The following is a 27895-nucleotide window of genomic DNA, read 5'->3' on the forward strand; positions in this document are numbered from 1 at the left end:
ACTGTTTAAAATCTGTTGATAGTTGTTTGGGTTGTTCTCAGATTTTAGCTATTAAGAATAAAATGACTGTGAATGTGTGTGTACAGTGCTTTTTTTGGTGTGAAGATATGTTTGATTTCATCTGGGTGTATACCTAGGAGTGGGATTGCTAAGTCATAGGGCAGGTACAGTCCATGGGGTCACGAAGAGTCAGACACTACTGAGCGACTTCACTTTGACTTTTCACTTTCATGCACTGGAGAAGGCAATGGCAACCCACTCCAGTGTTCTTGCCTGGAGAATCCTAGGGACGGGGGAGCCTGGGGGCTGCCGTCTATGGGGTCGCACAGGGTCGGACACGACTGAAGTGGCTTAGCAGCCGCGGCAGCAGCAGGGCAGGTATATGTTTAACTTTATAAGAAACTCCCAGTCTGTTTGCAGTGTGGTTGTACTATTTTATATTTGCATCAGCAATTTAAGAAAGTCGGTATATTCTCTCACCATCATGTGGGGTTATAAATCTTTTTTTGATTGTGAAGTGGTACCATTTTGGTTTTAATTTACATTTTGAAGATAACTACTGATGATGAGGAGCACCTTTTCATGACATATTGGCCTTTCATAGTTATGCTGCCTCTGTTCAGATATTTTACCCAAACTGAATAGTTTGTATTATTGGTTTGTAGGAGTTCTTTGTATATTGTGGATAGGAGAGTTTTGCCTGATGCACACTCTTGTTTTCTCTTAGTCTGTGGCTTCCTCTTTCATTTCCCTAATGGTGTCCTTTGAAGTTTTTAATGTGAATAAAATCTAATTTATCCTTTTTTCTCTTTTGGTTAGTACTTTTCATATGTTAAGAAGTCTTTGTCAACTTGAAGGTCACAAAGATAGTGTATGATTTCTTCTGGAAGCTTCATATATAGTTTTAACCTTTATGTTTAGGTCTTGAATTAATTTATATGAATGGTGTGAGGTAAGGATCAAGATTATTCCTTTCCACCACCTGTCACCTACATGGATATTCTGATGTTTTAGCACTATTTGTTAAGAAGGGATTTTCCTTTCACCATTGAATTACTTTTAGGCCTTTGTAGAAAGGTCAGTCAGCTGTATATAGGAAGGCCTGTTTCTGGACTACTCTTATTCTGTTGCATTGATGTGTTTGTCCTTAAACCAATACCACAATTGGCTTGATTACTGTGGTTTTGTAATAAGTTTTAAATCATGCAGTATAAGTTCTCTGTCTTGGTCTTTAATTTTCAAGATTGTTTCTTCTCTTCCGGGTCTTCTGTATTTCCATATACACTTTAGGATCAGTCTGTGAATTTCTATTGTATGTATTTATTTATGTATCTATTCTGTTTTCTTACGTTCTGTGTTTGTCTGTTTGTCATCTTTGTACCTCAGGGCCAATTACATAATTTCTTACTTTCTTTATTTTTAAAAAAATATTTTATTATTATTGTTTTTTATTTTTGGCTGCACTGGGTCTTTGTTGCCACGCATGGGCTTTCTCTAGTTGCAGCGAGCAGGGGCTACTTCCTCTGTAGTTGTGGTGGACGGGCTTCTCATTGCGTGTCTCCTCTTGTTGTGGAGCACAGGCTTTAGGGCTCACTGCCTCAGCAGTTGTGGCATACGGGCTTAGTTGCCCTGGATCGTATGGGATCTTCCTGGACTAGGGATTAGATCCGTTTCCCCTGCATTGGCAGGTGGATTCTCAACCACTGGACCACCAGGGACGTCCTTACTTTCTGTATCCTTGATGCTCTGGCAGGCTCATAGAGACTGCCCCTCCCAGGGCTAATTCCTGAAGATTAACAACAGCTTGCCTTGAGCATACCTTTCATCCGTGATTCTAAATCTGTAGCCTTCAGCTCCCTCCTTATCTGACTCTCTCACACACCAAGCCAGTATCTTCCCTGCCCTAAATCATGCCAGGGCCTGATACAGAAAGCTAGAGATAACCCTGTAGTCCAGAGCCCTCTGGAATAATTCATGTCAGCCAGTCCGGCATCATTTACCCTGCTCTGCTTTCCTCTCCTAAGGAGAATCCAGTAAGGGCTGTGGCCCAGGCTTTCCCCTCACTTCTCTCTGCCTCCTGAACAAACCCTGTGTGGCATGGCGTGCACCTTTCTCTCGGAATATGTAAGTGGTATCTTCCTTCAGTAGCATTGGCCTGTGTCGGCACTCAGTCACCCTTGTGAATTAATTCCCATGGATACAAATAAGATAGCATTAAAATGATCGTATTTTCTAATGAAAATGCAGTGATGTACAATATTATGTTAGTTTCAGGCATATGACATAAGTTGACATTTGCATACATTACGAAAGGCTCACCACAATAAGTCTAGTAACCATCTGTCCCCATACACGGTTGTTACACTAATGTTGATGATATTCCTTCTGTTGTATATTACATCCCTGTGATTTGTTTATTATAAAACTGGAGGTTTGAACCTCTTAATTCCATCACCTATTTTGTCCACCCTCTCTCCCCTCCCTTCTCTCCCTTCTGACCATGACCAGTTCTCTGTATCTGAGTCTGTTTTCATTTTATTTGTTTTGTTTTATAGATTGCGCATATGAGGTAAGGTCATGTGGTGTTTATTTCTCTGACTGACTTACCATAGTAGCCTCAAGGTCCATCCATATTGCTGCAAATGTCAAGATTTCATTCTTTTCCTGGCTGAGTAATATTCCTCTGTGTGTGTGTGTCTATATATATGTCTATCCATATCACAGTTTCTGTATCCATTCCTCTATCAATAGACACTAAGTTTACATCTGTATCTTGGCTCTCGTAAATAATGCTGCATTGAACATTGGAGTACATGTATCTTTTCTGATTACTGTTCTTGTTTTCTTTGGGTAAATATTCAGTAGTAAAATTGCTGGGTCATATAGAAGTTCTATTTTTGATTTTTTGAGGAACCTCCATAACTGCTTTCCATAGTGGCTGCACCCATTTACAGTCACACCAGCAATGCGTGAGGGTTCCCTTTTCTCCACATCCTCACCAGCACTTATCATTTGTTGCCTTTTTGATGATAGTGATTCTGAAAGGTGTTAAGTGGTGTCTCATTGTGGTTTTGATTTGCATTTCCTTGAAAATTAGTGATATTGAGCATCTTATCATGTGTCTGTTGGCTGCCTGCATTTCCTCTCTGGAAGAATGTCTATTCAGGGTGCCTGCCCATTCTTTAATTGGGTTGTTTGATTTTGCTGCTATTAAGTTTTATGTATTTTTATATATTTTGGATGTCAACCCCTTATTGGATATATTGTTTGCAAATATCTTGTCCCATTTAGTAGGCTGCTGTTTTGGTTGTTGAGAGTTTCCTTCACTGTGTAAAAGCTTTTTGGTTCAATATATTCCCATTTATTTATTTTTGCTTTCGTTTCCCTTGCCTTAGGAGACATATCCAAAAAACATTGCTAAAACTGATGTTGAAGAGTGTGCTGCCCAAGTTTTCCTCTAGGAGTTTTATAGTTTCAGGCCTTACATTTAAGTCTTTGATCCATTTTGAGTTTATTTTTGTATATGGTGTGAGGAAATAGTTCATTTTGATTCTTTTGCGTGTAGCTGTCCAGTATTCCCAACATCCTTTACCGAAGAGGCTGTCTTTTCCCTATCATGTATTCTTGCCTCCTTTGTCACAGATTCGTTGATCATACAAGTGTAGATTCATTTCCGAGTTCTCGTTTCTACTCCTTTGATCTATGTGGGTGGATTGGAAACAGAAATGGTAGTAAGAGTAGTTAAAGGAAGTGAGATGGGCCTCTGGTGACACTTTCAGAGTAAGATTTAAAGATGACAGGCAGTCCTCAAATAAGTAAGTTCAATTTCAAATAATTATTGCAAGATAGATTTCTCATCACTGTGCTGTAAAAATCAGCAATACCTAAAATGACCACAGTAACTTCTGAAACAACTTTGATTTGTGAAAATCCTGTATTTCATGTCTTAATCTTTCATATGTTAACTTAATATTTGGTTTCAAGTCTACCGAAAGCATCTCGAATCTCTTCTGTATTGTTTTTATAGGTAGCACCTACACATATAACATGGGATGCGTGTATTGTGTTAGTGACTTAAATACTAGAAGCAGCATTATTCTCTGTTGTGTGGGTTTTCAAAATGGTGAAATTTCTTACAAAAGCTTCGCACCAAAGAAAGTCTTTTCTGTCCTCATTTTCCATAGTAGCTACATTCCTGGAAAATTCAGTGTATGGTAGAGTGTTCAGAAAATACTTTATCTGTAAAATGAAGTTGGAATGTAAGCGTGGATGATTATAATCAGGTTTTTCACAAGTATGGAGGTGTCGTGAGTCATTTGAAAGGAAGTGGCTAATAAGACCCTTCGTGTGTGTGGGAGGGTGGGGTGGGTGGGGAGGGCTATCTTAAACATTACAGGAGATGTGAAAATCTTGCCCCTCCCCTCACTTATTGCCAGTAGTGCTTCCCAACCATTTTGATAACAACAGTATTTCAGGGAGTTTCCAGAATACCCCCAGATAGTGTGGACCCCATTGAGAACCTCTGCCCCAATCCATTTTCATTGCCATCCTTGGATTTCAGGTTTTCCTCCTGAACATTGCAGCTAGGTTTTTTTTCCCTCTTCTTCTGACCTCCAGTGAATCCCCTCCGCTACCTGCTCAATTTATCTGACATTAACCAGGTTAATCTCTGAAGTTCAGTTCTCATTTAGCCATTCTGTTCTCTGAAGCCTTATGGTAGCTCTTCATTACTTCTTATTCAACATATCAATTGGGACGTGTAATAGACATCTTAAACCTAATGTGTCAGAAACAGAATTCCTGATTTCCTCTCCTAAATCTGTTCTCAGTCTTCACTCCAGCGATATATGATAACACTGTCCTTTCAGTTCCTCAGGCCAGAACCCTGGTTCAAACTGTATCCAGAGTATAACTACTTCTCAGCGTTTATACGGCTGTGCCTGGATCCAAGTCACTGTCATATGCTCCTTTTGATATTGTAAGTGATCTCCTAACTGCTGCTCCTGGTTCCACTCAGTCATCTCCACTGCTGTTCTTGTGCAGCAGCTGGATGCCTCAGTTCATGTAACTCTTTTACCCAAAACTCCCAGGGGTTCTCATCTCTCTCAGAACCAAACCGTGAGTCCTTACAGGGGCCTCCAAGGATCCGATCTTCCGTGCTTCATCTCACCTTACTAGCCTTCTTGCTGTTCCCTGAATACACTGAACTCAGACTCCTCCCTGGCTTTCTGGTCTCTTGTCTGCTCACCGAGATCTCTGCTCAGTGAGCCTCTATCAGAGAGGCTCTCCTTTGACCACCTTTTAAAAATAAAAGCCTTCCCCTGGTCCCCTGACACCGCTTGCAATTTCTCCATAGCACTTTCTCCATAGCACTGTTATCAATGAACAAATTAGGTCTTGCTTATGAACTGTCTCCTCTTTCCCTTCTCATCTCCTCCCAACCTAAGAGTCTTCATTTTTCTTTCCAGTACTGAAAACAGAGCCTAGCATGTAGTAATTACTTAGTAAACATTTGTCAGATGACAGAATTATATAAAACCCCGAACCCGAGGAAGACCCTGTCTAGAATAGTTCTGATCTACTTGTTCAGCTTTGTTTTCTGTTTTAACCTTCATGCATCCTGTGCTGCCTCTCTTCCCCCCTCTGATCTCCACCTGGCTGAATCCTCCCCATCTGTCCCAGTCAGGAAAACAGAAACCACCCTGGGTATTTTCACAAGAACAGATTTAATAAAGTAAATTAACGGAATGCTTACAAAGCCATTGAAAGGCCTGGGGTAATGAAGGTCAGAGAGAACTGCTCCTTGCTTGGAGAAAGTCAAGAAGTGCTGGGCTCGCAGGACGCTGCTGGAAGTGACCTGAAACGCTGGCAACATTAAAGCAAATGTGTCCCAGGAGCTCGCTTGAAGCTGCTTCGGACTCAGTGTTTGTTGTACGCCCTTGTGTCTGCCAGCTGCTGCCAGTGAAGAATAACAATTTTTCCTTTCTCGTCATCTAAGTCTTGGCATAAGTGCCTCTCACTGGTGGAGTCTAAGTCAGAACCCCTCAGACAGGGGAATCTGAGAAATATGGTATTGGGGCTTCTTAGTCCCTACTTCTAAGGGGAGGCACAGGACTCAGTCTTCATAGCACTGTCTACCTCTTTAAATGCTCAGCATCTGTACACACCCTTCTACCTGTATTCACACTTTCAAACCATAATAAAAACAAGACATTTGCTTCTCCCTAAACTGCTGTAATTATTACTCATGCAAGGGAGGATGTGTTCATTCTCTCCCTTCACTCTCTTTTGAGATCCTCTGCCTAGGGATGACATTGTAAGGTTGACCACCACTGACCTGTCTTATATAAAATAGTTGGAGGGGAGGAAAGATAGTTATGTATATGCAAGCAAGAAAGACAGTATGTGTATTTGTAAGTGCTCATATTTGTACTTGGTCACCTGGTCATGGTTGGTATTGCTAACTTCCTTCCTCCATGAGGCAGGCCGCATTTCCTTTGTGCGGTATCACTACCTCAATATGATGCTTCTTTGCAAAGGTGAGTGATTCTGTCAGTGAGGATTCTGAGCCACTAACGGCTCCTCCTGTAATCTTCTCAACTTCTCCGACTGTAAAGGAGAATATTAAGGGCTTCCCAGGTGGCTTGGGGTAAAGAATCCACCTACAGTGCAGGGGACACAGGATACATGAGATTGATCCCTGGGTTGGGAAGAACCCCTGGAGGAGGAAATGGCAACCTGTTCCAGTATTCTTGCCTGAAAAATCCCATAGACAGAGGAGCTTGGTGGGCTCCAATCCATGGGATCACAAAGAGTGAGACATGACTGAGAACACACACCCAAAGAGATGTCTTGGAGGTCCCCTGGGTTCCTGAGAAAATTTTTGTTTCTGTGGCATGAGGAGCTCAAAGGAACCAGGGGCTAGTATTAACTGTCAAGAACTGTCTCCTCTTTCAGCCTCCTTACAAGCCAACATATTCACCTGGTAGAGTTTCACAGATGCTGGTGGAGGACCCAGGACTCCCAGGTCAAAGACAAAGGAACAGCAGGCAGATTGAGATTCATGACCAGGTGGGGAGACAGATTCCTGATGCTTCCTGCTCCTCTGTCCTCCCTAAGTCCTCCTCCTGTTTGTCCTTTTATTTTTTAACAGTTTGGTTAACCAGTTTAGAATTTATTTTGCTCTGTAGTATGGAATAAATCTCTAAATCAGGGGTTAGCAAACCTTTTCTTAAAGGACCAGATGGTGACTTTTTAAGGTTTGTGGGTCATATGATCTTGTGGCAGCTTTTCAACTATGCCATTGTAGCCCCGAAGCAACCATAGATATAAGTAAACAAATGTGGGTGACAGTATTCCAGTAAAACCTTACCTACAGAGACAGGCAGTAGCCTGACTTCGGCCCATGGGCTGCAGTATATTGAACACTGCACTGAACTCTTCATCCCCTGTCAAAAATGGAAGACTGAGATTTTACCCAGACTCTATGTTTACTAAGCCTTAATCTAGCAACAGAAGCCCTCTCGGTTAGGTTTGTTCTTCCCTTGTATGCAATAAGAGTCCCTCTAACAGATTCCAGTGAGCCCAGAACCACTTGCAAAGGGGATCAAATGGGAGCCCCCCCAGTAATAAGCAGCTGGGACAAATGCTCTTCTTCCCTGTTGGACCGTGAATTACCCCCTCCTGGTAAGAGATATCAGATGGTCAAGTAAAAATGGAAAGAGAGAGACCCTCTCCTTACCACCTTACTCCTGCAGTAATCGACCTGTCCTGTGACATGTTCTCTGTGCCTGCTGGGCCCAAGATTCCTTTCTTTCACTGAGAGATAGCATGGTGGTTTGGTGGCAGTCCCCTCCACAAGAAGTGGCCTGTCTATGGAAGCCAAGCCTCTTTATTCTTGTCCTGAGACTCCCCTCTCCCGTTCAGAGTTACTGGGGCTACCCAGGCCCCTTGGCCAGAGCAACTCTGCCAAATAAGCCACCTGTATGGGAACCGTGCTGGCCTGAGATTCCCCTCCTCCATGTGAAACCTCTTTCACCCCCTCTGATGGTGCCAGCCGAGATCGGTGGGAGCCCAAGCAAAATTACATTGCAAAGCCTCTGAAAATTAAACTGCCACTGGAGCCACAGCATACAAAATAGTCCAGGACCTGCAAGCTCAGCCTAAACTAAGTGCCTGCTGCTAAAATGAAAGAATGAAATAGAATTTAGAGCCTCCTAACATAGTAGACAAAATGTCTAGGATGCAGTGAAAAAAATCACCTGTCATTCCAAGAACCATGAAAATCACAACTTGAGCAAAAAAAGATAATGAACTGACACCAGCACCAGATGAATCAGATGGTGGAGTCATCTGACAAGGATTTTAAAGCAGCTGTCATAAAAATGCTTCAGCAATCACTTACAAAGTCTCTTGAAACAAATGAAAAAATAAGAAATCTCAGCAGAGAAATGCAAGTTATAAAAGGAACCAAGAGGGAATTATACAGTTGAAAAAATACAGTAGCAGAGATAGAAACTCACTGAATGGGTGCAGTAACAGAGTGGAGATGACCGAGGGTAGAGCCAGGGACCTTACCAATTAGCAGGATGATCTGTGACCAGGGCAAGTCAATAGAATTTACCCAACCCGAATAGCAGAGAGAATAAACGCCAAATAGGATGGAACCAAGGAAATCCACACGAAGATACCTTACAATTAATGCTCTGAAAGCTAAAGAAGAAAAAGGTCTTGAAAGGCGCTATATTTGACATCAGATCTCTCATTTGAAATCATGGAGGCCAGAGAGAAGTGGCTCATGTTCTTCAAGCGTTGAAAGAAAATACCTGTCAATCATGATTTCTGTGTCTGGCAAAACTATCCTCCAAAATGAAGATTAACTAAACACATGATCAGATTAAAAAAAAAACAAACTGATTCTGTTTCTAGCAAATCTGCTTTAAAGATCAGTTAAAGAAGCTATTCAAACCTAATGAAGTGATGAAAGAAAGATCTTAAAGCATGAGAAAGCAAAGCACAATGATAAAAAGAGCAGAAATATGAGTACATATAGTAGATGATCATTTTCCTCATAATTTTTATAATCATATTTGATGATTGAAGCAGAATATTAAAAAAATTTTATTTATTTTTATTTAGCCTCACTGGGTCTTAGTTGCGGCAAGTGGGATCTTTAGTCTTCGTTGCAGCATGCAGAACCTTTAGTTGAGGCATGCAAGCTCTTGGTTGCAGCATGTGGGATCTAGTTCCCTGACCAGGGATTGAACCTGGGCCCCCTGCACTGGGAGCTTGGAGTCTTAGCCACTGGGCTACCAGGGAAGTCCTGAAACAAAAATTTTAACACCATGTGTGATACTCAGGACAATGATATATAATTTAAAAAAGAAAATTAAAGGGATCTGAATGGAAGTGATGTTTCCGCATTTCACTTGAAGCTGGTAAAATTTTTTTACTAGTAGACTTGGTGGGTCACGTATGTATATTTTCATACTCAGAACAACCACTACAAACACTATCTCAGTGAAAGTCACTCAGTTGTGTCCGACTCTTGTGACCCCATGGACTGTAGCCTGCCAGGCTCCTCTGTCCATGGGATTCTCCAGGCAAGAATAGAGTGGGTTGCCATTTCCTTCTCCAGGGGATCTTCCCAACCCAGGAATCAAACCCGAGTCTCCAGCATTGCAGGCAGATTGTTTACCGACTGTGCTTTGAGGAAAGGGTTATGAGGAAAGCCCACAAACACTATACATAGAGATAAAATCAAAAATCAAAAATAAAGATGGAATCCTAAAAATGTTTAAGTAACGTGCAGGAAATCAAAAGAATAGCAGAAATGAGAATCAGAGGGAATAAGCAGGAAACAGATAATAAAATGGTAGGCTATTTTAGTGCATAAGTAATTACTTCAAATGTAAATATTCTAAATATATCAATCAAATGATAAAGATTGGCAGAGTGGTTCTTGCTTACTTGCCATTTCCTCCAGCTAGCCCCTCCACGGGTAGGGGCTCTGTCATCTTGGTCATTGTACACTCAACACACGGTGTGCTTGAAGTACATTAACTGATTGGTAAATAATGAATGAAACACGCAGGTCTTCAACTTTGTTTCTCCATTGCCATAGTATTTAGTGGTAATTACTCTGTAACTTTTGCATATGGTGGACATTTTAGTTTTCAGGGCTACTTTGGAAGATGTGAATATTTTGTTTGCTTTCTTGAATATTTTCTTGGGAGCTTGGAAGAGCATTTGTAGAAACAGTTATCCTGAACAGTATTTTCCCTTCACTCTTTTTTTTTTTTTTTTTAAGTGAAAGGATTAAGTGAAATGGACAGGGCGACCTCTTTTATTAGGACAAAAGATAAGACTTTTTGGTCATCTGACATAGTAACAAGCTGGCAGATTTTATGTGGGCAGCGCTGTAATGTCATTACCCTGATATATAGTGTACACTGATCCATATGTATAAAGGCGTGCCAGCTGTGTTTCCTCGTTCATTGTTCCTATTGTTAATTCCATAGTATTTCAGTCACTTAGCTCAAAATCTGTTATCTTTGATAACTTCCTGTTTGTCCCTCTAATTGGGACCATACCTCTTCAGTACCCTTTGCCTTTCCTCCGCCAGTGTTAGAGCAAAGTCACCAGGTCCTTTCTTGCATAACCTCCTTACAGGTTTCACTTTTTCTTGAACCAAGTCCATCTAACACAGAGCTCCTGGAAGGATCTTTCTAACGGTTACCGCAAGAAGCTCCATGGTGTCTTGTGATCCCAACCCTGAGTCGATCTGCAGTATTTCTTCAAGTTACCATTCTTATGGTGGTTTTATATTGTATTCTTTTCTGGGATAGTCTGTTTCTTGTATACATGCTGCTTGTCCCCTCAACAGTCTCAACTCCCCTCTATGTTCAAATTCTACCATTGGGTTGACATAGAATGTGCTCCAGGTTTCATTCCCTTACTCACCCTCCTTATTCAATACGGAGATAACTCTTTCAGGTGAATGCTACTTCCCCCTTTTCTGGGAGCCTTATTTCTCCTTTGGCATTATATATTATTGTATTAATATTTGAGGCAGGTGAATGGATTTGAAAATAAAAGTATCCATGGTCCTCCCTGTGGAGCTTTCAAAATTAATGAATCATAGGTTTATCTCATTAGGGTTTAGAAAACCCAGAGCATTATCAAAACCCAAACACCATCAAAACAATCTAGTGCTATAATGTTAGTTTTCTGTCTCATGCAGATACTGGTAAGGGATATTTATACTCCTGAAACACTTGGTTTCTTCTTTAAAATGATGCCCTGGTATTTTGTTTCCTTGCTTTGAGGATCTTATTCAAATGATCATTTGTTTTTTATGTTCACAGTCCATGCTCCGAGGGAGAGGAGGTTGCTATAAACATACATTCTATGGCATTGAAAGCCATCGTTGCATGGAAACTACCCCGAGCTTGGCATGTGCAAATAAATGTGTCTTCTGTTGGCGGTAAGTAAAAATGAATGGGCATGGTGATCAAATATGTAACGTTGTGCTGAGGCTGAAAAATCCTAGGAGTTTATTATGCTCTCTGTTAACCTGTTCTTTCCTATTTTGATAGTGGTGTCCTTAGCTATTCAGTGGTGTAGATTGATTTAGATTGAAAAATCTCTACTTTCTCTAACTCACTATATCTGTTTATGTAGCTAATTCAGTTGATTGTATTTTAGGTTCTCATAATTTCATCCTTTTTTTAAAAAAAGTTTCATTGAATCATAAAAGTAATCTAGACTTACATAGAAAATTTTAAAAACCATTAAAAATTATAAAGAAAAGCAACAATTCAAGCATCCAGGGAAAACACTTTTAATGCTTCGTAGTATTTCCTTTCTGTTTTTTTTCTCCCAAAGTGTTTCATTTTTAAAAATACAGCTGAGAGTATTTTCTACTTTCTGTTTTATATCCTGCTTTTATTTTTTAAATATAAGACTCTTTCTCTGTCATTAGAATTTTATATACATAAGCTTTTTATTTTGAAACAATTTTAGTTTACAGAAGATTCCAAAGAAAATTTCCAGCTTCTCTTAATGGTCAGACCTTATGTTACCATGGAACAACTATCAAAATCAAGAAATTAACATTGATGCAATATTATTAATCAAATTGGAAACTGACTTTCATTGGTTTTCCCACTAGATTCAATTCAGGATCCTACATCAAATTTAGGTTTTAGGTGTCATGTCTCTTTAAGTTCAGTTCAGTTCAGTTGCTCGGTCGTGTCTGACGCTCTGTGACCCCATGAATTGCAGCACCCCAGGCCTCCCTGTTCATCACCATCTCCCAGAGTTCACTCAGATTCACGGCCATCGAGGCAGTGATGCCATTCAGCCATCTCATCCTCTGTCGTCCCCTTCTCCTCCTGCCCCCAATCCGTCCCAGCATCAAAGTCTTCACCAATGAGTCAACTCTTCACATGAAGTGGCCAAAGTATTGGAGTTTCAGCTTTAGCATCATTCCTTCCACAGAAATCCCCCAGGGCTGATCTTCAGAATGGACTGGTTGGATCTCCTTATAGTCCAAGGGACTCTCAAGAGTCTTCTCCAACACCACAGTTCAAAAGCATCAATTCTTCGGTGCTCAGCCTTCTTCACAGTCCAACTCTCACATCCATACATGACCTCAGGGAAAACCATAGCCTTGACTAGATGGACCTTAGTCGGCAAAGTAATGTCTCTGCTTTTGAATATGCTATCTAGGTTGGTCATAACTTTTCTTCCAAGGAGTAAGCGTCTTTTAATTTCATGGCTGCAATCACCATCTGCAGTGATTTTGGAGCCCCCCAAAATAAAGTCTGACACTGTTTCCCCATCTATTTCCCATGAAGTGATGGGACCGGATGCCATGATCTTCATTTTCTGAATGTTGAGCTTTAAGCCAACTTTTTCACTCTCCTCTTTCACTTTCATCAAGAGGCTTTTTAGTTCCTCTTCACTTTCTGCCATCAGGGTGGTGTCATCTGCATATCTGTGGTTATTGATATTTCTCCCGGCAGTCTTGATTCCAGCTTGTGCTTCTTCCAGCCCAGCGTTTCTCATGATGTGCTCTGCATATAAATAAGCAGGGTGACAATATACAGCCTTGATGTACTCCTTTTCCTATTTGGAACCAGTTTGTTGTTCCATGTCCAGTTCCAACTGTTGCTTCCTGACCTGCATACAGATTTCTCAAGAGGCAGGTCAGGTGGTCTGGTATTCCCATCTCTTTCAGAATTTTCCACAGTTTATTGTGATCCACACAGTCAAAGGCTTTGGCATAGTCAATAAAGCAGAAATAGATGTTTTTCTGGAACTCTCTTGCTTTTTCCATGAGCCAGCAGATGTTGGCAATTTGATCTCTGGTTCCTCTGCCTTTTCTAAAACCAGCTTGAACATCAGGGAGTTCACGGTTCACGTATTGCTAAAGCCTGGCTTGGAGAATTTTGAGCATTACTTTCCTAGCATGTGAGATGAGTGCAATCGTGCAGTAGTTTGAGCATTCTTTTGCATTGCCTTTCTTTGGGATTGGAATGAAAACTGACCTTTTCCAGTCCTGTGGCCACTGCTGAATTTTCCAAATTTGCTGGCTTATTGAGTGCAGCACTTTCACAGCAGCATCTTTCAGGATTTGAAATAACTTAACTGGAATTCCATCACCTCCACTAGCTTTATTCGTAGTGATGCTTTCTAAGGCCCACTTGACTTCACATTCCAGGATGTCTGGCTCTAGATGAGTGATCACACCATCATGATTATCTGGGTCGTGAAGATCTTTTTTGTACAGTTCTTCTGTGTATTCTTGCCACCTCTTCTTAATATCTTCTGCTTCTGTTAGGTCCATACCATTTCTGTCCTTTATCGAGCCCATCTTTGCATGAAATGTTCCCTTGGTATCCCTAATTTTCTTAAAGAGATCTCTAGTCTTTCCCATTCTGTTCTTTTCCTCTATTTCTTTGCATTGATGGCTGAGGAAGGCTTTCTTATCTCTTCTTGCTATTCTCTGGAACTCTGCATTCAGATGCTTATATCTTTCCTTTTCTCCTTGGCTTTTTGCTTCTCTTCTTTTCACAGCTATTTGTAAGGCCTCCCCAGACAGCCATTTTGCTTTTTTGCATTGCTTTTCCATGGGGATGGTCTTGATCCCTCTCTCCTGTACAATGTCACGAACCTCATTCCATAGTTCATCAGGCACTCCATCTATCAGATCTAGGCCCTTAAATCTATTTCTCACTTGCACTGTATAATCATAAGGGATTTGATTTAGGTCATACCTGAATGGTCTAGTGGTTTTCCCTACTTTCTTCAATTTGAGTCTGAATTTGGTAATAAGGAGTTCATGATCTGAGCCACAGTCAGCTCCTGGTCTTGTCTTTGTTGACTGTATAGAGCTTCTCCATCTTTGGCTGCAAAGAGTATAATCAGTCTGATTTTGATGTTGCCCATCTGGTGATGCCCATGTGTAGAGTCTTCTCTTTTAGTTATCTCCAATTCTTTAGTCTTTCTTTGTCTATCATGACCTTTACACTTTTGAAGAGTATTAGTTAGGTATATTTGGATTTTGGGACAAAACCCCACAGGTGATGTAACCTCTCAGCATATCATATTAGGGAGTACTTCTAACTTTTATTATGGATATGTTTTGAACAAAAATAGAGTGAATAGTATAATGAATCTCTGTGTATATTTGTTAACACATTTCCAGTCATGCTCCATTTACCTACCCTAGTTCTCACTATTTCGATGCAAATCTCAGCCATAATTGTTTTATCTTACACCTACTTTGATTGACAGATAATATTTTAAAAAAGGCCTAAAAAAAAGAATCTAGTATCATCATCCCATCATAAGTTCTTTTACATGGTTTCACTTTTCTAGTTATCTAGGGATATAGTAAAAAAACAAAAACAAAAACTGAAAAATGTCTTTTCAGACATTCTGTTAAATCATTGGTTCTCAGCTGGGGCAAAATTTCTATTTTTCATCCCGAGGGGAAACTTAGGGCATTTGACTATGTCTGGAGACATTTTCAATTGTTCTAACGGAGGGAGGTGCTATTGGCGTCTAGTGGGTAGGGGCCAGGGATGCTCTTACACACCCTATAACACATAGGACAGCCCTTCACAGCAAAGAGTTATTGAGTTCAGAATGTCAGTGGTGCTGAGGTTGAAAAGTCCTGTGTGCAGTGGTCTAGGGATGTGTAGCGTAAGAGCTTCACAGCAGGATATTTGCTATTTCTATTATATTTTTTGGCTGCTGTTGGCATAAATTTTACTTTTATGTAAGCTGTAAACACAGTGTATCAGTACTCTCTTTCAGTTGTACTGTCAGTTGTTTTTAGAGTAATTAAAAGGAAAATAAACCTTATTTTTCCATATTTTTTTCTTTTTTCAGCACTCATCATTTCTTTGAGTAATCTAAGTTACTATCTGGTATCTATTTCTTTTGCCTGAATGATTCCCTTTAATGTATTCTGTAGTACAGATTTGCCAACAAGGAAAACTCTCAGATTTTTGTCTGCAAAAGTCTTTCTTACTCCATTTTTGGAAAGATATTTGCACTGGGTATAGAATTCTGAGTTGACAAGTTTATTTTCTTTAAGCATTCTTTCAGGGGTCGTTATAGTTTCATCTGGCTTACTTGTTTTCTGATGAGTTGTCAGAAGTAATACAAATCTGTGTCCTTAAGTAATGTGCCCTTTTTCTCTCACTTGAAGATTTTCTGATTTTCTTTTGTTTTCATTAGCTTAGATACTGTATTTTTACACTGTCTTCAAATATTCTGGTTGTTCTGCAAGCTTCTTGGATCTGTGGTTAATTGTTTCTCATTAACTTCGGGAAATTGTTGGCTGTAATTTTTCTACATCTTTTTCTACTTTATTTTGTGTTTCCCTTCTGGGATTTTAATTATTATACTTTGGCTCTGGGATTCCAATTATGTATATTTTGGACCTTTTGATAATTGTCCCACAGCTCTTGGATGCTGTGTCTTTTTTTTCCCTCACGTAAAATTTTATGTGTGTTTTAGTTGGTTTATTTGTCCTCTCCAAGTTTTTTTTTTTTTTTTTTTTTAACTCTTTCCTTAGCTTTTGTAGTTTATTGTTGAGCCAGTGGAAGTCCCATTTTTTTCATGTTTAGTATTTCTATTTGATTATAATTTTCATCTCTGTGCTGAATTTACCAATTTGGTCTTGCATGTTGTTTACCTCTTTCTTTTAGGACTTATAACATACAGTAATCATAGTTCTAAAAATATAACCTGTCAGATACCTTCACGCCTTATGTCAGAAGAGTTTGATTCTGTTGATTGCTTTGTCTGTTGGAAATGTATTGTTTTCTTGCTTTTTTTTTTTTGTTTGTTTGTTTTCTTGCTTTTTTTGCATGCCTTTTATTTTTTTTTTGAAGTCCAACATTGTTAGAGACTGAGATGAATGTTTTTTGTGTGTGGAAATTGGCACCCCTTTCCTTTCTGTTGTCCTTTAGAGATACCTTGAGTGTTTCCTGAGGTTTGCTGCAGGTTTTTCCCTCCATGTCTGATCCATCCTAAGCTTTAGGTCTTCCCATTGCCTCTCAGAGAGAGTCTTGAAACAATATTGTACTGGTGGTCATTGCTGGATGCTTATTAGCCTGGTGGTGTGTGGCTGAGAGAGAGGGGTACATGTTTTGTATTGTTCTGATTAAGCCTCAGTCTTGGCCAAGCATTTCCCTTGTCCATCTATCTGTCTATCCTAGATGTCATGACTCAAAATAAGTTGTAAAATATAGCTATAGATAGCTGAACTTTTAGGGGAAAACCAACTTGGATTTTATAATTTTATGGACTCTCTCGTAGCGGGTGACTAGCTGAGATTTAGCAGAGTTCTGAAGAACTTTTGCCTCTTTTTTTCTTAGGCACCACACCAATCCAGTGGGTACTGAATGGCGGTGGAAGATGGACCAGCCTGAAATGATCTTGAAGGAAGCCATTGAAAACCATCAGAACATGATCAAGCAGTTTAAAGGTATTTATCTTCCCTCTACAAAGGAATGCTAATAGCCTGAATTAAATTGGCAGAGGAATTGCCTCCTTTGGCAGAATGTTGTCCTTGCTGGCAAATTCTCGTGTAGGAAATCGAAAACTTTGTAGAAATACTATATATACTTTGGCCTTCGTAGTTTTCACTGATAACTTTATATATATCATATGATGGGAGAACTAAAAAATTAATTCAAAGCTTAGCTATTTTTAATACAGTGTGCTCAGCTTATAAATTTTGGCTGGGAATGTATCATCATTCCTCCTAAAAACTTTTGCTATTGTTCTGTGTTGGATACAAAGCAACCTTGTGATTTGACTGATAATTTTAGATCTTTCAACTAATAAGTAATACCAGTTAGATAGTATTAGGAAGGCATTTTTGAATAAATGCTGTACAAAAAAGGAGGGTTAATTTTAATCAGATTTCCTCCACATGATCCACAGTGATGTACAGAATTCTGCTACTCAGTTTCTAGAATTTCCTGATCTTAAAAGGGGCTCCTTATTTATTTATTTTTTGGCTGCGCTGCCTGGCATATGGGATCTTAGTTCCCTGACCAGGCATTGTGTCCCCTGCAGTTGAAGCATGGAGTCTTAACCACTGGACCTCTAGGGAAGTCCCCAAAGGGATCTTTATGAATGACAAAAGGTACTCCCACCACTGAGGAAATCCCAGGGGTTATAGAAGCTTTGTGCCAGGAACCAGAGCAAAAACAAAATCTATTTCTTGTTTTTTACCATGGTATTTCTTACTACTATTCTACTTCCTAGGAGAAATTGGGAAAGTAATGCAAATAATGATTCAAGAGCAATAATAATTTATAAAGGTATTTTTATAAAAGTAATTTATAAATTTATATTGTCTTTATGAGTTTTCTAAGGAAAATTGCCCTATACATATATGTGTGCATATATGTATGTGCCAACTTGTACATCAGAGATGCTAATAAATATTTTAACATTTCATCTCGGTTTTTAGTCTCAAGAATTTTTTTTTTTTTTTTTTTTGGAAACAAGTCATTTTCTCTTATTTGGAAAAAGCAGTGTCTCTTACCAGCCTTTTGGAAAATTAAATGAAACTGTGTAGTGAAAAACACTATAGTAAGTCTCCACATCGGGAATTTACCAGCTTTTCTTAGACTCTTTGTTGATTTAGTTAATATTATCGATCGTTGACCCTCAAATAAACCATATGCCTTTTAAGTAAATTTCAAGGCGAAGTCTTACTTTCTTTTGGATATTTGGTTACTAGTCAGAGTTCTCCAGAGAAAGAGTCATCAGGATGCTGTGTGGGTGTGTTCAGAGGGAGAGAGAGAGAGAGATTGATAGAGTGAGATTGGCTTAAAGAATTGGATCATGGAATTGTGCAGGCTTGGTCAATCAAAAAGATAAAAATAATCTGATGGAGCAGACCAGCAGGCTAGAGATTTAAGGAAGAATTGCAGTTCAAATCCAGAGGCTGTCTGCTTGCAGAATTCCTTCTTGCTTGAGGGCTGTCAGCCTTTATTCTTTCAGGCTTTCAGTTGATTTGATGAGGCTCATCCACATTATAAAGGGCAGTCTGCTTTACCCAAAGTCCACTGACCTAAATGTTAGTTTCATCCAGAAGACATCTTCACCATCCAACATCCAGAATAACATTTGACCAAACTGGGCACCATGGCCCAGTCAAGCTGACATGTAAAATTAGCCACCCTAGATAGTCATATCAGAAGCAGGCAAACACCAGTAATTTTACCTTTCTAGTGTAATCAGTATGTTTTTTATTTCGTGCTTAAAGAAGCAGTTGAATCCTTAAATAATGGGGTGATGGCCGAGGATGTGTGTTTCCTGGACATCTAGGAAGCTCCCTGAATAAACTGTGTGCCAGGCAGTTTGTATGGGTGAAAGCAGCCCTAAGGAGTAGACATGCATTTTTCCATCTCGAGAGGTCCTTGATACAGAGTGACAACCTGAGTTTTGATAGTGATTTTTCTGACAGGAGCATTTTTGTAAATGCACTTTAAATGGAAATAAGAGATGAATAAATCATGAGGCTGCCTTTCTTCACGTTAATAACATATGTTAGGTGAGCTTGGTGAGCACGTAGTCTTTGTTATCTGCCTAGCTTGTTGGAGGGTTTGTCCTGTGCAGAAAGGTGTCCCTGGTTAGTAACCTTGTGCTTGCTTTAATCAGTAGGCATCTCAGACGGTTTGTCTTCAGGTACCTGTGGCATAAGAGACAAAGTGTTTTAAAGTATATATATTGTCTTGCAGGGGAAGGACAGATACAGGATTGCAGGGAGAAAGAACAGAGCATGTCTGTGAATAAGTGAATCCTGAGTAGGGGTGAGAATGCTAAGAGGGTGGGGGTGACCCCCGAAATACAGCAGCTGCCATTCATTCACCCTTAAAAACAGCTTTTATAGAGTATCTTCCTTGCCCTTGTAATTCTCACAAAGGATGCTTTTTGCATACCTTAATTAATTGCCTTGACAAAATGTTACCATGTCAGCAAAACATCTCTTTATTTAATCAACAATAAATTTTCTCGAAAGGTTTTCAAATTGGAACTGGTTGATACTTGTATACTGACACTCTTCAGAATACGGAAATCAGTTTTTCTTTACAGTAGTAGAAAACAAGTGTATTTTTGAAGGTGTGGTGGGCAGTAGATAGGTCTGCACATGGGCTTAAAGGAGCTCTGATTCATTATATTTTCACGAAGAATGAGAACTCCCTTCAGTTCAGTTCAGTTAAGTCACTCAGTCGTGTCCAACTCTTTGCGACCCCATGAATCACAGCACGCCAGGCCTCCCTGTGCATCACCAACTCTCGGAGTTCACTCAAACTCACATCCATCGAGTCAGTGATGCCATCCAGCCATCTCATCCTTGGCTGTCCCCTTCTCCTCCTGCCTCCAATCCCTCCCAGCGTCAGAGTCTTTTCCAGAGTCAACTCTTCACATGAGGTGGCCAAAGTACTGGAGTTTCAGCTTCAGCATCATTCCCTCCAAAGAAATCCCAGGGCTGATCTCCATCAGAATGGACTGGTTGGATCTCCTTGCAGTCCAGGGGACCCTCAAGAGTCTTCTCCAACACCGCAGTTCAAAAGCAATTCTTCGGTGCTCAGCTTTCCTCACAGACTAATTCTCACATCCATACATGACCACAGGAAAAACCATAGCCTTGACTAGACGGACCTTTGTTTGGAAAGTAATGTCTCTGCTTTTGAATATACTATCTAGGTTGGTCATAACTTTCCTTCCAAGGAGAAAGCGTCTTTTAATTTCATGACTGCAGTCACCATCTGCAGTGATTTTGGTGCCCCCCAAAGTAAAGTCTGCCACTGTTCCCATTATTTCCCCATCTGTTTGCCATGAAGTGATGGGACCAGATGCCATGATCTTAGTTTTTGAATGTTGAGTTTTAAGTCAACTTTTTCACTCTATTTCACTTTTATCAAGAGGCTCTTTATTTCTTTTTCACTTTCTGCCATAAGGGTGGTATCATCTGCATTTCTGAGGTTACTGATATTTCTCCTGGAAGTCTTGATTCCAGCTTATGCTTCATCCAGCCCAGCATTTCTCATGATGTACATATAAATTAAATAAGCAGGGTGACAATATATAACCTTGATGTACTCCTTCCTGATTTGGAACCAGTGTGTTGTTCCATGTCCAGTTCTAACTGTTGCTTCTTGACCTGCATACAGATTTCTCAGGAAGCACTTAAGGTAGTCTGGTATTCCCATCTCTTTCAGAATTTTCCACAGTTTGTTGTGATCTACACAGTGAAAGGCTTTGGCATGGTCAATAAAGCAAAAGTAGATGTTTTTCTGGAAGTCTCTTGCTTTTTCAATGATCCAGCGGATGTTGGCAATTTGATCTCTGGTTTTTCTGCCTTTTCTAAATCCAGCTTGAACATCTGGAAGTTCACGATTCATGTACTGTTGAAGCCTGGCTTAGGGAATTTTGAGCATTGCTTTGCTAGTGTGTGAGATGAGTGCAATTGTGCGGTAGTTTGAGCATTCTTTGGCATTTCCTTTCTTTGGGATTGGAATGAAAACTGACCTTTTCCAGTCCTGTGGTCACTGCTGAGTTTTCCAAATTTGCTGGCTTATTGAGTGCAGCACTTTCACAGCATCATCTTTTAGGATTTGAAATAGCTCAACTGGAATTCCATCACCTCCACTAGCTTTGTTCATAGTGATGCTTCCTGTGGCCCACTTGACTTTGTGTTCCAGGATGTCTGGCTCTAGGTGAGTGATCACACCTAGGTTATCTTGGTCATGAAGATCTTTTTTGTTCAGTTCTTCTGTGTATTCTTGCCACCTCTGCTTAATATCTTCTTCTTCTGTTAGGTCCATACCATTTCTGTCCTTTATTGTGCCCATCTTTGCATGAAATGTTCCCTTGGTATCTCTAATTTTCTTGAAGCGATTTCTAAGGGTGTAAATATTAAGCAGATGACTGTCCTTTCTGTATAGTCAGTTTCAGAGTGAGGATGGCAAGGCTAATGAAGGCACTCTGCCTCTTCTGAACTGAGTACCATCCCCTGGGTGATGCTCTGACACGCATTCCAGTTCTGGGTGCTAAAGATGCAGGAGTGTCACTTAGATTTCATTTTAGCCCCTGGTGGAGAGTCTATTCTCTGTCTTCCTTAAATCAGAACTCCTTAGTAGAGACTGGCATGGAGAAGTGGCTTAATCTCAAATGTAGAATTACTCACAGATGCCCTACAGGAAACCAGTTCTGCTTTCTCTTCTTCCACATCCATTTTAGAATTTCCCTGTTAAAGCCCTGTTGTTACTACCCTGTGTCCCCTTGTGGCTTACAAAACAAAAAAAAAAGCCAAAAGTAAAAGTATGTTTCTGGTTTCCTCAGTTGGAACTTGGGATACATTTTCCTATAGGAAAAAAAATTGAATTTGATTAGGTGATATTGAAATGGACTTGGTAGTACTATAGTTTAGGTATGTGCTGTGCTAAGTTGCTTCAGTCGTGTCTGACTTTTTGTGACTTAATGGATTGTAGCCATGGGATTCTCCAGGCAAGAGTACCGCTGTGGGTTGCCATTTCCTCTTTGGGGATCTTCCCGACCCAGAGATCGAACCTGAGTGTCTCACATCTCCGGTGTTGGCAGGTGGGTTCTTTACAACTAGCGCCACCTGGGAAGTTCATTGTTTAGGTATATTACAGATTAATTTGATGTTGGCGGGGGGTGGGGTTTTGAATGGTAACTTCATCTCCATTTTAATAGCATTATATCTGGAGGAATATGAATTTCAGATTTCAACAGAAATTTAGGAAACAGGACTTATAAGTTGGAAGTTACAGGCAATTTTCAAAGGTTTGCAGCCGTTTCCTTCTTAGTTATATTTTTCCACTCCCGCCTCTCCGTAGACCTCACTCTTTTAGCTCACAGATGTTTCCCCTCACTCTGCTGTGGAGTCCTTTGTTTCTTTGGGTGCTTTCCCACCCCACGCTGATCACCTACTCTCTCCCCTTGGTCTGGCCCAGTCGTTCGATGACCTGATTTCTGTGTGGGATGAGGCTTGTTGTGGGTATTGTTTTTGCCTCTGAGTTTCCAGCTTTTGGGGCTTCCCTTGTAGCTCAGTCAGTAAAGAATCTACCTGCAATGCAGGAGACCTGGGTTTGATCCCTGGGTCGGGAAAATCCCCTGGAGAAGGAAATGGCAACCCACTCCAGTATCCTTGCCTGGACACAGGCAGCCTGGTGGGCTGCAGTCCATGGGGTCACAAAGAGTTGGGCACGACTGAGCGACTAACACTTACGAACACTTACTTCCAGCTTTTGGCTCAGTGGCCAGCCTTCAGCACATTTTGAAGACATTCTGATCTTTTCAGCATTTCCTTTTCCTTTTCTCAGTCTCAAGGGTAATCATTGTCTTTTCAGTTATTTCATTGATCATTAAACCAGTCTTCTTCCTATGACCTTTATTAGCTTTCCCCTTTATATGCACAATGTACAATTAACTTTATACTGATTACAAGTGGGTCAGGATTAAAGTGCAACTCAGCATCTTTTCAAAATGCTCACTGGCCCCCTCCAAATAACACCATGGCAGGGAGACACAGGCTTCAGAGAATGGGGTTTTTTTCTTAAATTTATGTATTTGTCTATGCTTGGTCTTAGTTGCGGCACACAGGATCTTCTATTTTCATTGCGGCGTGTGGGTTCTAGTTCCCTGACCAGGGAGTGAACCCAGGCCCCCTGCCTTGGGAGCATGGAGTCTTAGCCACTCAACCGCCGTGGAAGTCTCAGGTTCAGGTTTCTTTAGCTCAGTTTCCCATCAGTTCAGCTGAGATCGAGTGAGTGAACACTCTTTGGGAGGAATGTGCTCAGTGCTGACAGTGCAAGGATGAAGAAGACATCGTTTGTTGCTAGGTGTTTTTATCTATTGTTTAATGCAAAAAATAAAGGGTCTGTAATAGATGGGCTTCGGGAACAAGGTGTGCTAAAGTACACATCCAAAAGGAATGTGGGGGAAGCCAGGAAGAGAATACCATCTGCTAATTGTTTTCTGAAGCTTGTTTATGAAATAAACATCCCAATAGAAGTGGCTGGATCAAAGATCTATTGTATGTGACTTTCAGCCAGCAGGGTTCTTAGGAAGATCTTTGGCCAGGAACTGTATCATTATTTGAGAAGAAAGAATGTTTTATTTCCAGTTGGTACAGTCTTTAGAAATAGGAATACTCATATTTGTCAATTATACCTCAATAAAAAAAGGCATAAGAATGTATTAAAAGAATAAAAGTTCATTATTAACCAATGCCCCCCTCCAAAAAAAAAAAAAACCCAAAGAAATAGGAATACTCTGTGTTGAACCTTATGTCATTTTTCTGGGTTATTCAGCTTATTGCTATGACCTTAGGATAAAAATTCTGGAATCTTAAGTTTCTACTTCAGCATCTTTCAGTGATGTAAAGTGCATGCGTGCACGCTCACTCAGTCATGTCCGATTCTTTACGACCCCGTGGACTGCAGCCAGCCAGGCGCCTCTGTCCCTGGGGATTTTCCAGGCAAGAATACTGGAGTGGGGTGCCATGCCCTCCTCCAGGGGATCTTCCTGACCCAGGAATCAAACCTTCATCTCTTATGTTTCCTGCACTGGCCAGCGGTTCTTTACCGCTAGCATCACATGGAAGCCCGAGGTCTTTACCCCCAGTCTAGAGGCTGAATTAGAGATGTTGTGTTTGGGGGCAAGTAAACCATTTTGGTGCCTGTGGTGTTGAACTCATGGGGTCTGGATTGGCCATTGTCCAATATGGGGCATTGTCCAATATCAAAAGAACTTTAAAAGACTGTCCCCTTACCAGCAAGGTACTTCCTGACTTCAGGAACAGAGCATCCATGGAACCATCCAGAAAAAGTCTTCCCATTGTCCACACCTTCTTTTTGTACAACCAGAAGGCTGGCAGCTGGTGTTTATCTTACCCGTTCAAGGCTCGGGGTTAACAAGTTTATAGAGAAGAGCAGTCGTAATCATTAACCTGACTGCATTTGCCTATCACCATGGCATTAACCTGCCCATTCCTGTCTTAAATCCTGGTGCTGGCTTCTCTTCCTTACTAATAAAATGTCCTTTGAAGCCTTCTTTGCACCCCAGCATAGGGCACTTTTGACTATATTAAAAACCTGTTCAGGCAGGTATCCTTTCTTCTCCGTGATTTTCTTTGCTGGGAATTCCTTTGCTGCCTCTTGGTTGGCAGAAGCTGCTCCTCCTGTTATCTTGACATTTTAAAAGTCAGACCTCTTTTTAAAATCATCAAACCATCCTTTGCTGGCATTCCATTCTCCAGCTTTAGATCCTTCACCTTCCTCTTGCTCTAAGTTGTCATATAATGACTTCACCTTTTGAATCATATTCGTCTATAGGTAGGTCTTTCTTATAACAATCCTGCCCCACACATAAAAGCTGCATTTTCAATACGAGATAAAAAGGCATTTTACAAAAAGCTCAAGGTTTTCACACCTGCTGTAGCTGCAGCGACAGCTTCATGAATTTCCTTTTCTTTTTCTTTTTAACAATGGCCCTTCCGCTGGACTCATTTGTCTTGAAGTGGTGGGCAGCCGCAGCTGCAGACTTGACTCTTGGTGCGTATCAAGCCATTTACCCTTTTGTCACTTTTCTCTGCTTCTTGGGAGCTCTTCCAGCATCACATGTCATATAGGTCCGTGCTGTTATTCAGGGTTTACGGTGTTGCACTAAACATGGTGAAAACTATGAGAGAACTTCAAACCTGTACTGCAGTGGAAGTGACTAGGGGACAACTGCTCACATGATGATGAACCTCAGGTGGAGTTTCAGACAGACACCTGCAGCACTTGTGCTCAGCACCCGAGCAACAGGAGGTGCTTGGGAGGTTTTACAGTGTTACAGTCTATACTTCATCTTTACCTTTGTTTACATTTCTGTCAACTGGGAGTGGTGCTATAGGAGGTCTGTTTGTGGGAGTACATTTTGATACATTTTAACTTAAAAAAAATACATGTATATTTTATGATAGTAAATGATGGAATAGTATCTACATGTATTTTATGCATTCAGGATACACCTAAGTTTTAAATTTTTTTGGATTGTACCCTGTTATGGGGTGCATCTGTGAGACTTTTCAAATTGTCACAAATCTTCAAAAACTTTTATATGAATAGAAATTTCCAAAAATTATGTATATAAAAGAACTATATATATATGTATGTATGTATGTGTGTGTGTAGAAAAAACCACATACACGTGGGCCTGCACTCTTCCAAACCTTGTTGTTCAAAGATCAACTGTATGTTGAATTGAATGGAATTACCATTTTTTAAAAAATAGAAAATAATTAAATTTATAGTACAATTCATGAAATAATTATCATAATAAAATATTGGCAGCTAAGATTTTAAAAGAATGCTTATGTGCTGGGCTTGGTACCAAACTAGTTATTTCATGTGGCTTATTTCATTGAATTCTCACAACTCTGTGTGTATGTGTGTGTGTGTGTGTGTGTGAATTCCCCACGTTATACATCAGGGAATAGGTGTGGAGCGGATGAGTGGCTTGACTCAGGACACAGATGCCCCTAGTGCTAGAGCCAGAGTTTGAACCTGGGGCATCTGACTTCCAGTGCGTCTGACTGCCTTGCCAGTACTCATTCTTCTTTCTGAGTTTTAGGTTAATTTTGCCACTTCAGATTAAATCTTCCCTTCAACTCTTCTCCTCATGGGGAGATTAATGATGTTTCTTTCTTTTTTTTTTACAAAAAGAAAATTTTATACTTAATGCTGAGTTGTCTTGGCAACACAGAGTGAGTTAAGTATCAAGTTTTATTTAAAACCTTGATTCACTTAAGATTTTAGATTTCAGTAATTTAAAAAATTATCCATCTCCAATACTGACATGAAATACATTCTTAGAATTGCAGTTAGATAGTCATAAAAGAAGATAAAACCTGCCACTCTTAGATTGTTCTGATTTTAGCCTGTATTATGTTGATTTTGATGGCTTGGTGTTTACTTGCACTTGGCTTATTTCCAAGTAGATTGTGTGTGAGTGTGTGTGTAAGATAAAGTCACCTCCTGGAAACTAAAGCACAAGCAAGCAGTGAAAGCTAACTTTATTTTCTCCAGATTTGTTGTTGTTCCTTAAGGCGATAGTTACTGGGAGTTAATTATTTTAAGAAACCACGATAAAGGTGATGATAAAAACAACGTCCTTAATGAATTTTGTGTGTGTGTGCTAGGCCGTCTGCTAAAGCCTTTCCAGACATTGTCATTTAATTCTAACATTATTTGGGGTAAATACTGCTTATAGTGAAGAAAACTACATTTCAGAGGTGACTAAGAAATGACTGAGAAGGTGTATGAATATGCTCCTCCTCACTTCTAATCTTGATGAGGAATATTATACTCTTTAGAAAGAATGTATTTTTCAAAAAGTACTTGGAGAAAGTAGCATGGATGCATATATGCTAACGTATGTAAATAGATAGCCAATGGGAATTTGCTGTATGACTCAGGGAACTCAAACTGGGGCTCTGTAATAACCTAGAGGTGTGGGAATGGGCTGGAGCTGGGAGGGAGATTCCAGAGGGAGGGAACATATGTATACCTATAGTTAACTCCCTTGGCCTGCAAGGAGATCAAACCAGTCAATCCTAAAGGAAATCAGTTCTGAATATTCATTGGAAGGACTGATGCTGAGGCTGAAGCTCCAATACTTTGGCCACTTGATGCAAAGAACCGATTCATTAGGAAAGACTGTGACCCTGGGAAAGATTGAAGGCAGGAGGAGAGGGGGACAGTAGAGGATGAGATGGTTGGATGGCATCACTGACAGAGCAGACATGAGTCTGAGCAAGTTCTGGGAGATGATGAAAGACAGGGAAGCCTGGCGTGCTGCAGGCCATGAGGTCACAGAGAGTCAGACGTGATTGAACGGTTAATTCATGTATGACAGAAATCAAACCAATATTGCAAACCAATCGTCAATTAAAAATAAATAAATATAAAAAAAATAAAGACCCTAGAGAGAGCACCAAATCCTAAGCACTAGACCACCAGGGAGACATTACCATATGTAAAACAGATATCCAGTGGGAATTTGCTGTGTAATTCAGGGAACTCAAATCCAATGTTCTGTGACAACCTAGAGGGCTGGGGTGGAGTGGGAGGTGAGAGGGAAGTTCAAGAGGGAGGAGGCATATTTATACCTGTGGCTGATTCATGTTGCTGTATGGCAGAAACCAACACAGTATTGTAATTATCCTCCAATGAAAAATAAATAAATAATAATAAAAAAGAACCTAGAGATAATGGACAGAAATGTCTCAAGTAAAGAAAGATTATTTTTATTTGCCTTCTTATGCTCTTTCCAAGCCTTC

The 27895-nt window shown here is 40.2% G+C and overlaps 1 protein-coding gene across 1 annotated transcript in view; it reads left to right on the plus strand.

The window, feature by feature from the left end:
• LOC102188999 (S-adenosyl-L-methionine-dependent tRNA 4-demethylwyosine synthase) overlaps positions 1-27895 on the plus strand; it is a 141028-nt gene that overhangs the window by 28299 nt on the left and 84834 nt on the right. The window contains exons 10-11 of the mRNA XM_005697765.3: positions 11367-11485; positions 16899-17008. Coding sequence (XP_005697822.2) covers positions 11367-11485; positions 16899-17008 — 229 coding nt within the window. The remainder of the gene's footprint in view (positions 1-11366; positions 11486-16898; positions 17009-27895) is intronic.

Source organism: Capra hircus, chromosome 25 (genome assembly GCF_001704415.2).
Source record: "Capra hircus breed San Clemente chromosome 25, ASM170441v1, whole genome shotgun sequence".
In the NCBI taxonomy this organism is placed as follows: domain Eukaryota; kingdom Metazoa; phylum Chordata; class Mammalia; order Artiodactyla; family Bovidae; genus Capra; species Capra hircus.